Source organism: Macaca mulatta, chromosome 6, assembly GCF_049350105.2.
Source record: "Macaca mulatta isolate MMU2019108-1 chromosome 6, T2T-MMU8v2.0, whole genome shotgun sequence".
NCBI lineage: Eukaryota > Metazoa > Chordata > Mammalia > Primates > Cercopithecidae > Macaca > Macaca mulatta.
In genome coordinates this window covers 178,606,841-178,619,323 of record NC_133411.1, presented here as the reverse complement: position 1 = coordinate 178,619,323, position 12,483 = coordinate 178,606,841, and the positions used below count along the sequence as shown (strand labels likewise).

General features: G+C 42.6%; 1 protein-coding gene across 3 annotated transcripts in view; it reads right to left on the bottom strand.

Annotated features, from left to right (window-relative positions):
• Positions 1–12,483, bottom strand: part of DOCK2 (dedicator of cytokinesis 2) — a 436,838-nt gene that overhangs the window by 344,685 nt on the left and 79,670 nt on the right. For all 3 annotated transcript variants that reach the window (XM_028849908.2, XM_028849910.2, XM_077937437.1), the window contains exons 21-22: positions 12,353–12,453; positions 11,044–11,178 (exon numbers count right to left, since the gene is read on the bottom strand). In XM_028849908.2, coding sequence (XP_028705741.2) covers positions 11,044–11,178; positions 12,353–12,453 — 236 coding nt within the window. The remainder of the gene's footprint in view (positions 1–11,043; positions 11,179–12,352; positions 12,454–12,483) is intronic.

Genomic DNA, 12,483 nt, shown 5'->3' with positions numbered 1-12,483 from the left:
AAAGACAGAGCTTGTACAGGAAAACTACAGTTTTTAAAATAATCAGATCTCATGAGACTCATTCACTATCATGAGGACAGCACAGAAAAGATCCACCCCTATAATTCAATCACCTCCCATTGGGCTCCTCTCAGGACACAGGGGAATTGTGGAAGTTACAATTTAAGATGAGATTTGGGTGTAGACACAGCCAAACCATATCAGGGTCTTTAGGCCCATACATTAATGCAGTATTGAGAAGTGGCAAGGCTGGGTGTGGTGGCCCACACCTGTACTCTCAGCACTTTGGGAGGCTGAGGTGGGAGGATCACCTGAGGCCAGAAGTTCAAGACCAGCCTCAGCAACATAGTGAGACTGCATCTCCACAAAAAAATTTAAAAATTAGCTGGGCATTAGTCCTAGCTACCTGGGAGGCCAAAACAGGAAGATCACTTGAGCCCAGGAGTTCAAGGTTACAGTGAGCTGTGATCATGCCACTGTACTTCAGCCTGTGCAGCAGAGCAAGACCTTATCTCTAAAAAAAGAGACAGAGAGAGAATGGTAGCTATAATCATATACTTAAAATTTAAAAAAAAATTGTTCAAAACTGTAACAAAAAATTCATGGTGGCTGAAACATAAATGGCTCTTAAAAATAGTAAGTGTGGTGACTGTAGAACAAAAATGCTTAACGGATGAGCAATTGCTAGAACTCTAGGGATTGCTCACTGATTTGAGGAAACATAGGATGTCCATCTTCCATCTAGCCTGATTAAAGAATGGACAGTTTATGTCCTGTGTATCTTATGTGAGGTAACTAAAGAGATGTGTAGGGGTTGCAACACACATGTGGTCCATGACACAAACCCTTCTTATCACCCAAGTATTATACGTGCTACCTGACATGCAAGCATTTTTAGTTAAATGCCCTCTGAGGACTTTGCAGTGTGCCTAGAATAATCCCTGAATGATAGCCTCTGTCTCGCTCTCCAAATTCATCTTTCTCCTGTTCTCCACTCTCCAAATTCATCTTTCTCCTGTTCTGCCCTGTGCTCACCATACATCCCCCAGCACCAGTCTTCTCCAACTTTCTGAAAAGCTTCACCTTGTGAGAGCGCTTGCTCATCATAGCTTTCCTCCCTGCACCTCCTTCTCCCATCCAGCACTCAAGTGGCTGATTCATTTGCATCTTTCACATCTCGGTTTACGGGGCCGGGAGCAGTGGCTCACGCCTGTAATCCCAGCACTTTGGAAGACTGAGGCAGGCGGATCACCTGAAGTCAGGAGTTCGAGACCAGCCTGGCCAACATGGTAAAACCCCATCTCTACTAAAAATACAAAAATTAGCTGGACATGGTGGTGCACACCTGTACTCCCAGCTACTCGGGAGGCTGAGGCAGGAGAATCACTTGAACCCAGGAGGCAGAGGCTGCAGGGAGTCAAGATTGTTCCATTGCACTCCAGCCTGGGCAACAGAGTGAGACTCCACCTCCAAAATACAAATAAATAAATAAATATCACATTTTCAGAACCCTCACAATAACACTCTGAGGTAATCCCCACTTTAGACCAGGAAACTAAGGCCCAGAGGTGAAGTGACTTTGCCCAAGGTCACAGTCACTGGGAATCAAACCCAGGCAGTGTGGCTCCAGAGCCTCAACACTCTGCTATACCCTGTATTCCGCTACCCCCTACCCTCCCCACCCTTGTCTCAGCCACACACTTGCTTATTCCTTCACTGGCATTAATTACCGTTTGAAACGACTTGGTTTATTCATTTCTTTATGTTTTTCCGTCTCCCCCAGTATAATATAAAGGCAGCATGTGGCAGACACTCCGTCTCTCTTATTCACTAGAGTCTCCTAGCATAGAACTTGGCCAAATAGTAAGACTCAAAAGTGATTACTGAATACACGAATGAATGAAATCAATGTGTCTCTGTAGCAGGCTATATGTCTCTCCTGTATGTGGGAGAGTAGATCTGCCAGGTGGAGGGACCAGTTTAGAGACTTGAAGGACAGTGACTATATGTGCCTCATGATAAAGTCCTTTTCCATCTTCCTTCCACCCCAAAGACACAATAAACAGCAAGCCCAACAAATGAGCAATATATTATTTTCTACTAAGGAAACAAATTCTCCTTCGGGGTGATGCCTGCCTCAAGTACATTTGACGAAGATCACAAAGTACATCTAGTCATCCCAATTGCACTCAGCATCCCTGACAATTGTGTTAGCATGGCAAATTTCACCCCTCTGGAAAACTAGACCCTTCTTATCTGGTATGTTCATATTTCGTTACAGGGGATTTGCAAACGCAGTTTCTAAATCTATACGTTTATTCAGTAAATTGCTCTCCCGCCCAAGTCATTCTCTGAGCAACTGTCAGCCTCAGCATTTGACAGAAACAGCCATCTTTGCTCTTAGGCAAGGGTTCAACCAGCAATCTAGCTCCCAGATTTCCAATAATGAGTTAACAACCAAAGGAAATAGTTTACCAGTTCAACCTAAAAGAATGAATATCTGTGTCCTCCACAGCTTTTCCCTTAATTGTCTACAGCACAGGATAGCCTCGTTCTGCACCATTTAAAGGGAGGTGGAAGTAGACAAGACCAGTGTCTTACACTTTGCTGTGAGGAAAGTATGAAATTTTCCCCAGACTCTGAAGGATGGATGGGGGAAGTCAGTCTAGGACTACACCCTGGAAAAAGACAATCCAAATGCAGGTAATTCACAAACAGATAAGAGGAAATCAAATGCACTTCAAACCCTGACCCCTCTGCTTTCTCTGATGGCCTCTGGACTAGATGTTAGGAAAGATGCTAAGCTCTGGGAAAGGGTTGGCTAACTCAACAATGACCTTCTGTTGCAAAATATCATGCCTCTAATCAGTTTCCATTCCCATGGCCTCCCTGTAGCACCTGACACTGCCGACACCCCCTCCTTGAAACACTCTCCTTCCTGGTTCCTGGAACGACAATCCTTTCTGCTTGTTATCCTATATCCCTAATCCAGCTTTTAGTGGGACCCTCTTTTCACCCATCCCTTCAATGGGCTGACTCCCTGGGTTTCATTCTGAGTTTTATAGTATTACTCACCTTGTGCTATAGCTTCAAATGTCTCTTTGGATCACTTTTGACCAAAACTGTGTCTCCATTCTCCTGAACTCCTAATCTGTATCTGTATCTAACTGCCTGCTATACATTTTCATCTGGCTCTGCCAATAAACACCTCAAATATTTTATGTCCCAAGCCCACTACACTATAAAAACCCACTACTCACCTGTATTTCTCATGCTGGTTTGCAATGCCAGGACAAATGGACCAGAAAGTCGAGTCAGATCATCTGGCTTGGCCCTCTCCTTGAATTCCACTCCTATATTCAATTAGTTCTGGCCATCTCCTCATCTGTAAACCCTTATCTTCCTCCTCTCCTCTTCCACAGTACCACCATGATTACCTTAGTTCAAGAGCTCTTGCCTGAATTATTGCAACAGCTTCACCATTGATAGCCCATCTCCATCTCTCGCTTTGCATCCCGTCTTCCACGACCTAACCTTTCTTCCCCAGTACTCTATCTACAATGTGACTCTAATCATGTTAATCCCCTGCTTTAGCACTTCAGTGGCTCCCCACTGCCAAAAGCAGCAGTTTCCAAACTGCTCTTAGGAGAAATTTGGTTTTTTCCATTTTAAGCATGAAACTCAATAGATGCTTATTTATTTATAAATGATATCCATCTGCTAGTCTAAATTAAGTATTTATAAGTTTAATTTCTTCATGTGAGATAAAATAATTTTAACATTGTTATCTGATCCCAATGGCTAAGTGTGTACACCTATTGGGGCACTCACTGTGTGCTCTCTGAGAGTAAAAGGTAGGATCTACATCAAAATCCCCCTGGATACAGGATGACGTCAAGCTGCTGGCTCTGACAGTCAAGGTGTTTCACAATTCAGCTTCAAGCCTCCTCTCCAAATACCTCAGGGCCCCTCCACCACCACGGCTTCATCCACTAGCTACTCTTCCCCACAAACATGCTGTTCATGTGTGGGCACGGCACAGCGGCAAGAACCTCAGCTTGGGTGTCAGATCCCTCCCCGCCGACGTCTAGAGTATGACCTGGAGTTACTTTCTGTACCGTTCGGAGCCTTGTTTTCTCTTTTATATAGTGAGCATCATAATACCTATGCTTTGCATGGTTGTTGTATTAAGTGAGGTGGAGTTTTTAGAAAAGCACTGCAGGGCCAAGCACAGAGTGGGGGCTTCATAAATGCTACTGTAGAGTAGCAGGAGTCATTGGAAGTTCTATTTCATAGATTGTATTTAGAACTTGAGAGTCTCTTTCGTCCCTTGGGCTGGCTCCTTTTCTTTTCTTTCTTTTTATTTTTTTATTTTTTTTATTTTTTTGTTGTTGTTCGTTTGTTTGAGATAGGGTCTTACTCTGTCGCTCAGGCTGGAGTGAAGTGGCACGATCCCAGCTCACTGCAACCTCCACCTCCCAGTTCAAGCAATTCTGTCACCTCAGCCTCCCCAGTAGCCACCGCGCCTGGCTAGGCTGGCTTCTTAAATACATTTCAATGTCTAGTTTGAAACATCACCTCCTCTGAGAAGAATTACTGATCCTCCCAAGGTAGGGTTTGTCATTCAAATCTGTCTGCTCCCACAAGAACCATTTCCAGGGCTCCACTGTAATATTGCATCACTGATCATTGCTTATCCCAGGCAACTGTGATTTGATTGCTGGGATGCATGTTTATCTTGTCCACTACATTGCCAATACTTGAGGAAGCCTGACTTCCTAATTTCAGGGTCCTCATGACTTAACAAAGTGCCTGGCACATAATAGGTGCCCAATAAATGTTTACCAATATTTCCATAGGCAAAGGGAACAGAGAACTATTTAAAAGTTCATGCACAAGACTTCATGACTAAAACACCAAAAGCAAGGGCAACAAAAGTCAAAATAGACAAATGGGATCTAGTTAAATTAAAGAGCTTCTGCACAGCAAAAGAAACTACCATCAGAGTGAACAGGCAACCTACAGAATGGGAGACAATTTTTGCAATCTACCCATCTGACAAAGGGCTAATATCCAGAACCTACAAAGAACTCAAACAAATTTACAAGAAAAAAACAACCCCATCAAAAAGTGGGCAAAGGATATAAACAGATACTTCTCAAAAGAAGACATTTATGCAGCCAATAGACACATGAAAAAATGCTAATCATCACTGGCCATCAGAGAAATGCAAATCAAAACCACAATGAGATACCATCTCACGCTAGTTAGAATGTCAATCATTAAAAAGTCAGGAAACAACAGATGCTGGAGAGGTTGTGGAGAAATAGGAACACTTTTACACTGCTGGTGGGAGTGTAAATTAGTTCAATCATTGTGGAAGACAGTGTGGTGATTCCTCAAGGATCTAGAACCAGAAATACCATTTGACCCAGGGATCCCATTACCGGGTATATACTCAAAGGATTATAAATCATGCTGCTATAAAGACACATGCACACATATCGTTTATTGCGGCACTATTCACAATTGCAAAGACTTGGAACCAACCCAAATGTCTATCAATGATAGACTGAATTAAAAAATGTGGCACATATACACCATGGAATACTATGCAGCCATAAAAAAGGATGAGTTCATGTCCTTTGCAGGGACATGAATGAAGTTGGAACCATCATTCTAAGCAAACTATCACAAGGAGAGAAAACCAAACGCTGCATGTTCTCACTCATAGGTGGGAGCTGAACAATGAGAACACATGGACACAGGGTAGGGAATATCACACACGGGGGCCTGTCAGGGGTTGGGGGTTGGGGCAGGGATAGCATTAGGATAAATACCTAATGTAAATGATGAGTTAATGGGTGCAGCACACCAACATGGCACATGTATACCTATGTAACAAATGTGCATTTTGTGCACATGTACCCTACAACTTAAGATATAATTTTAAAAAGGAAAAATAAATAAATAAATAAATAAATAGCTCATGCATATGCACAATTTCATGTTATAATCACACAACTCACTTAACAGTTGACAAACCACTTTCACATACGTTCATGAGAAAGGCTGTTTAGCTTTCCCTGAGTACTGCGGCAATTCATAAAATAAATAATAAATTAAAGAGAAGTCACTGTTTGATGATATCCTTTTGGTGACAGTTTTCTCTTTCATCCTGATCTGATGCCAAGCTAATGCTATCATAAAATAGTTCCATTAACTGCAATTGTTCAGTTTACTAAGCCATTACTGTCTTCAAAAAGTGAAATTATATTCAAAACCAAAAAGAGGCTTACACAGAAATAAATGGCATTAACATGCAAACAACTTACATGCAGAAGAAACAGGAATCGCAATGTCACAGACATTTCAGCTCATGCTTGGCATAAACAGATTACATTTTAATATTTATTCATACATGAACAATAAAAACAAATCACACTGGCAAGTACCTCTGAGTTAAATTCATATTTGTTTCAAAAGGCAGAGGCTTATGTGCTCCCTCTGACTGCAAGCTACATTGACTTGCCCTGAGCTTTATTCAGACAGTCTTGCTGCCTAACATATTCATGACCTGGAAGGTAAACTACTATATAATATTTACATAGGAAGAAACTAAGCTGGTGGGAGGGGATAAGGTGGAGGTTGATTGGTAGGGTGGCACGGAATAAAGAAATATGCAAATAAGAAAAAAAACAGAAGGCAAAAGAAAGTACCAGAAAGCTGGTGTCTGGGTTCTGGACATTGATGCTGAAGGCAATTAGAGAAAGGGCAATCATGTCTGGCCCTGGGTGAGGGGAGCTAGACTGGAGGTGTCACTGAGCTGCGAATCATGCTCCTAAGATGCCCTTGTTAATGCAGTGGCAGCTCCAGTGCAGGCCAGTGGAACTGTGCACACCAGGGCAGGCTTTCTCGGCTCTCGGGGGTAGGGAGCGGAATGAAGCTTCCAGCTGGTGAAGCTCCCATCAAGACACAGAGTGCAATTTTTCCCTCCCGAACCAGTGCCTTGTTTCCAAGGAGTGTGAGCTCACCCGGCCTGTCCTATGTCAACTTTTCTTTATTCATTCCCTGGGGATGAAGATAAAGTCACAGTTGCCTGGATAGCTTCACTATAACAGCAAGGATGCCTTTCCTGACCACGCCTGCTCCCGCTCATGTTGTGGTTGCTGTTGTTGTTGTTGTTGTTGTTGTTGTTGTTGTTGTTGTTGTTTGCTGAATTCCTCCTGAACTCAGGGATGGTACCATGCTTCCTAGCACTGAAACCTAAGCAGCCGTGTGCCTCTCAGCAGCCGCGGATGTCGCTCAGTACATCCACCCCTCCAGGCAGAGTCGCCCTCCCTCAGGACAGCCCCTCAACATGGCCAGCCGGACTTCACACTTGCATGGCCCAGAAAAAATGACCAGGTTCTCACATTTGCTTCATCAGATGAGGCAGAGTGCAAAGCCTCACTATGCTGTATTTCTTAGCTGTGTGATCGTTGAGCTTGAATCTAAGCCTCAGTCTCCTTCTTTGTGAAAGGGGGCTATAAATGGTGTCCAATTTCATACTTAATGAGCTCTTACTGTGTCATAGTTGCCTTAGTGTACCGCAGTGTACAAAACAGTCAAAGGTTCCTGTCCTGACAGAGGTGACATTCTAGCAAGAAAGGGACAGTCAACAAAAGCATGATTATTATATAGTATGCCATGTTTAGTTCTATGGGGAGAAAAAAAGACCAAAAGGAAGCGATAAATCAGCAGTGCACGGGACAGGGGTTGCAATTTTAAATAGGGTAGTGAAGGAAATGTTTGAGCAAAGATATAAAAATGGTGAGGGAGTCAACAAACGGATCTGGGGAAGAGTGCAAAGGCCTTTAAGTAAGGAAGGAGCTTGAGCCACAGCAAGTCCAGTGTGGCTGGCACAAAGTGAGTGAGGAGTAGTAGGAGATAAAGTCAGAAAATGGGCTACTCTGTAGAATTTTTGTGGAGACTGCTGAAGATGATACGTGAATAACCATGTATACTGGTTATGTGACCAGCACTGCTCTAAGTAAGTACCTTACATCCATTGGGCTCATTTAGTCTGTACAACAACCCCGCATGTTAGGTACTATTATGACTGTGTTACATACGAGGAAACTGAGCTTTAGGTAGATTAAATAATTTGCCCAAAGTTGTAAATGCTAGCAAATGTAATGGCAAGATTCCAACTCAGAATTCACACCCAAGCAGCCTTGGCTCTAGAGACTGTGCCTTTCACCTCTGAGCTGGAAGTTTCTCATAAGCAAATGAGCTGGGGCTGGGGCTGGTGAAGGAGGAGTTTGTGGAAGGCAGAAGATCGGGGTTAAATGGAGATGGGGGAGGAAGCAAGACCCAAATAAGCAGGTCTGTAATAAGAGCAGAAGGCAGGATGCAAAGAAAAGCCAAGCATAGCAAGCAGAGGCCAGAGACCTGGGCACCACAGCTGCTCTGGCCAGAGAGGCCTGACTACACTCAGAGGAAATAAGAGCAACACACACAATCAGGACTATCCAGTGAGGGCTAGCAGTAGACCAAGGTGAATTCCTGGGGCCAGGAGAGTCCCACACTGTGGTCCTCAAAAAGTACAGACACCTGGTAAAAGTTATCCCTGCCTCCAGAGAAATAAACAGTAGAAATCCTATACTTAGGATAGTATAAGTAGTAAGTCAAATTTTAAGCTTGAATCAAGACCCTGGAATTTCTTCTTAATAATTTAAATCTGGGTTTTAGAGAAAAGCACCCTTGCTGTTTCTCCTAAGTGAAAACATGATACCAGCTAACATTTATTAAATGTATGAAATAAGTACCAGATATTGCATGGAGCACTTTGTACCCATAATCTCATTTCATCATTGAAACACAATGACCTGGTTTATCCCCATTTATAGATGAGGATGCTGAGGCTCAGAGAGGCTGATTCAATCACTAACCCCAGTACTTATAGGGGCAGAGATACCACTCTACTCAATGTCTGTCCTGCATGAACATCTGCTCATAACTATTACTCCATGCTGCCCCCTGTACTCTAGCCTGGGGCAGCATGAGGATCTGTGAGGAGCAGAGACAAGTGGGAGCAACTCCTGTTGCAGCACCATGTTCTGGTTCTTCTCTCTTTTAGAGAGTTATCCTAACTCTGCAGTCTGATTCTCTGTGCCTGTCAGTAGGACAGGGAGCTGCTTAGTGTCCATCACATGGAACAGGGAAGCACAGTCTGCTCCAAACTTTGTGTAATTCCACAAGCTCAGAAACCTTGGGGATCTGCACAGTTGGTTGTCTGAGCTTCAGGCACTGCAAGAGGCTTTGTAAAGAAGCTCAGTCCTTGAAAATGGAAGGAAAAAATGGAAAAAAGGAAGGAATGGAGGGAGGAAGGGAGGGAGGGAAAAGGGAAGAAATACAGGAGAGGCGAGAAGCAATAAAATAAATACACCAAAAGGAAGAACTGAAGAAAATCTCTGATAAGTAGAAAAGACATATTCTTCTTACAGATAAAACATTCTCACTTGGAAGATGGGATAAGATATCCTTGACTTTTACGCTGTAACTACAATGTCTGAATTATTTAACTCCTCCAAGAAAATCACTCTTAGACTCACTGGAGTCTCCTATTGGTTTTCCCAAATCACTGACAAGTATCTCTCAAACCTAGAAGAATACCCAACTCAGACTTGACTAAATGACAAGCCACAGGAATCTGAAACAGACACTTCACTTTCAGAATGACCTAAGTACATTTGTTCTGTGGCATGGTTCAAGACGCTCACATCTTTCTATTCATCACCTGAAATCTCAAAGAATGTGTTAAGAGAATCCCAGATGATTGCCTGTTTCAGGTGCACTGTCAAGTATAAAGCTTTAACAGCCCATCCATTGTCATGATCATAATCACAATGATGGTCTTTTTTTTTTTTTTTTGAGTCAGGGTCTTGCTTTGCTGCACAGGCTAATTGAAGTTTGTTTTGAGAAGTCATCTCTCCAACATAACAAGTCCACACCATAAGTGACTGACCTGACCACGACTCCAGGAATGCACACGTGACCACAACTACACAAGACCCAAGACAGTTCTTGACACAGGATTTTGCTAGGACAACAAGGAACGTAGAGTTGCTTCCACTGGTAGAATGTAAACTTGAGGATTCTAGTGGCCTCTGCATTGGAAAACTTGCCTCATAAGACAATCAACAAAAAGAAGCAGAGTCCAGATCTAGACAGACAAAGACTATCCCAACAACACTGAGCATCTGGACTCAGCCATGCCTGAGGCCGACTACACCCTTGGTTTTTCAATGATGTGAAATAAAGTCTCCTTTCTCCCTAAGTCAGTTTCAGTTGAGTGTTCTTTGTTTGCACTAAGAATCCAGACAACACTCTCCTTGAATATTTTTCTTATTTTCCATCACACACAACAAACCTGATCACACACAAACAATCCTCTATCTAACTTTGCCCTATGGCCAGGATGAACATGAATTGTTCTTTTGTAGATTGCATTTGAATGCCTTCATCTCCAAAGCCCTTCAAAAAGGCAGCTGGCCTCTGTGATACTGACCATCAAAATCTTCTAAGGTACTCTAATGCATCAGTTCACTTTTTGGCTACTAGGATCTCAAGGACAGACAGGTCAACTGCAAATACCAGCTTACCGGCCACGTATAACCTACAAGAGCCACATAAACGTCAAACTCCCTGAGTTCTGCCCTTCCTGCCCTCAGGCCCTCTAATCTTGAATATAGATTCCTGGAAAATGTTCACCGTATTTCAAATCAAATGAAGAATGTTAGATGAAACACAGAAGAGCCTCAAATCACATTTACTAGATAAAACATAACTCTGCAACATGTTAAGATTTCTTTTTTTTTCCAAATGAACTTAGAGGTACGATTATTACATATTCATTACTCTCTAGGTTGGATTCTTGAGCTGTTTTTGATCGACAGCTGGTTATAATTTTTTAAACGAGTTTCTCCTACAGTAAAAATACTGTTGTATCCCAGAGGAATTGCAGAGCTAATCAATCACTCTTACATAACAAGTACTCACTGTGAAAATAATGTCCTCGACCGAACAATGAACTTGAACACATATTCCAAAGCCTTCAGCGTTCTTAAGATCGGCTCACATTGCTCCCCTCTGCTGGAGGTATCCAAGTAAGTCTTCAGCACTGTCATCAATTTCCTGAATAAGGGATAATATTTTCTAAATACATCTCTTTCATCATGGTAATTAGTTTGCTCAGTAAATTATAAGGCATTCAATCAAAGGTTAAAGGTGGTAGTAGAGCCAAGCTCACTTACTCGTCTGTAAGCATAAAAATAATTCTGCATAAAAATTATATTTATTACAGGGAATTAATAAGTATTTCCTGCTCATAAAAAGCCAGCAATGAAAAAGATAGGGAGAAAAAAAAATATTTTGACTAGGAAAACTAGTCACAATCAGGCTACAAGTGGGAATAATGGGGAATAATGGTGGCAATAATGTCTTTTTTTTCAGCTTTTTCTTTCTATAGAACATGTTCTTGTAATATCACAGAACTCTAAGTTTGCTTAGGAACTTTCTATGTTTCTTCTTTACCATAGGGCAGACTTCAAATTACTTGGCCTGCCTTTCAAGGCCCGTTCACAATCTGGTCCCCACCAAACTCCCCAGCATCAACTCCTATCTCTCACCCTCTCCCTACACCCAAGCCAGACCGAGCTACTTGGCATGTGCACTTTCTTCTCTGTAGCCCTTTTTTTTCTTTCTTTCTTTCTTTTTTTTTTTTTTTTTTTTTGAGATGAGTCTTACTCTGTCGCCCAGGCTGGAGTGCAGTGTTGTGATCTCTGCTCACTGCAATCTCCATCTCCCTGGTTCAAGTGATTCTCCTGCCTCAGCCTCCTGAGTAGCTGGGATTACAGGCTCCCACCACCATGCTCAGCTAATTTTTGTATTTTTAGTAGAGACAGGGTTTCACCATGTTGGCCAGCCTGGTCTCCAACTCCTGACCTCAGGTGATCTGCCTAGCTTGGCCTCCCAAAGTGCTGGGATTACAGGCGTGAGCCCCCATGCCTGGTCTTCTCTGTAGCCTTTAAGTCCTGGTGTCCACTCAAGAAATGAGAACACACAAGCTGAATGGATGAATAAGCAGTTCCAGGTACCACTGCAACCATAAGACATTCATCCAAACCTATGGGTATTCCACATTTTTAATGATATCCAAATAACCCAAGCATAGGTTAGATTTTGTTAGAGAATGGAGAGCTCACACAGATTAGTGACAAAAGAAAATTACTCAAGTTCTTGTGCCCTAGGCATCCTGGCAGGGCAAGAAGGTAGTAGACAAGAAGTCCCCAGGTACACAATTACTTACTTGTAAGCCAAGGTTGCACTGAAATGCTGTTGGATGTAAGCCTCCAGAACAGTGTTGAAATGCTGAAATTTCCGGTCTGCAATGAGTCCTATTATGTAAATCTGAGGAAGATGCAAGGCAGCAGTATTTTC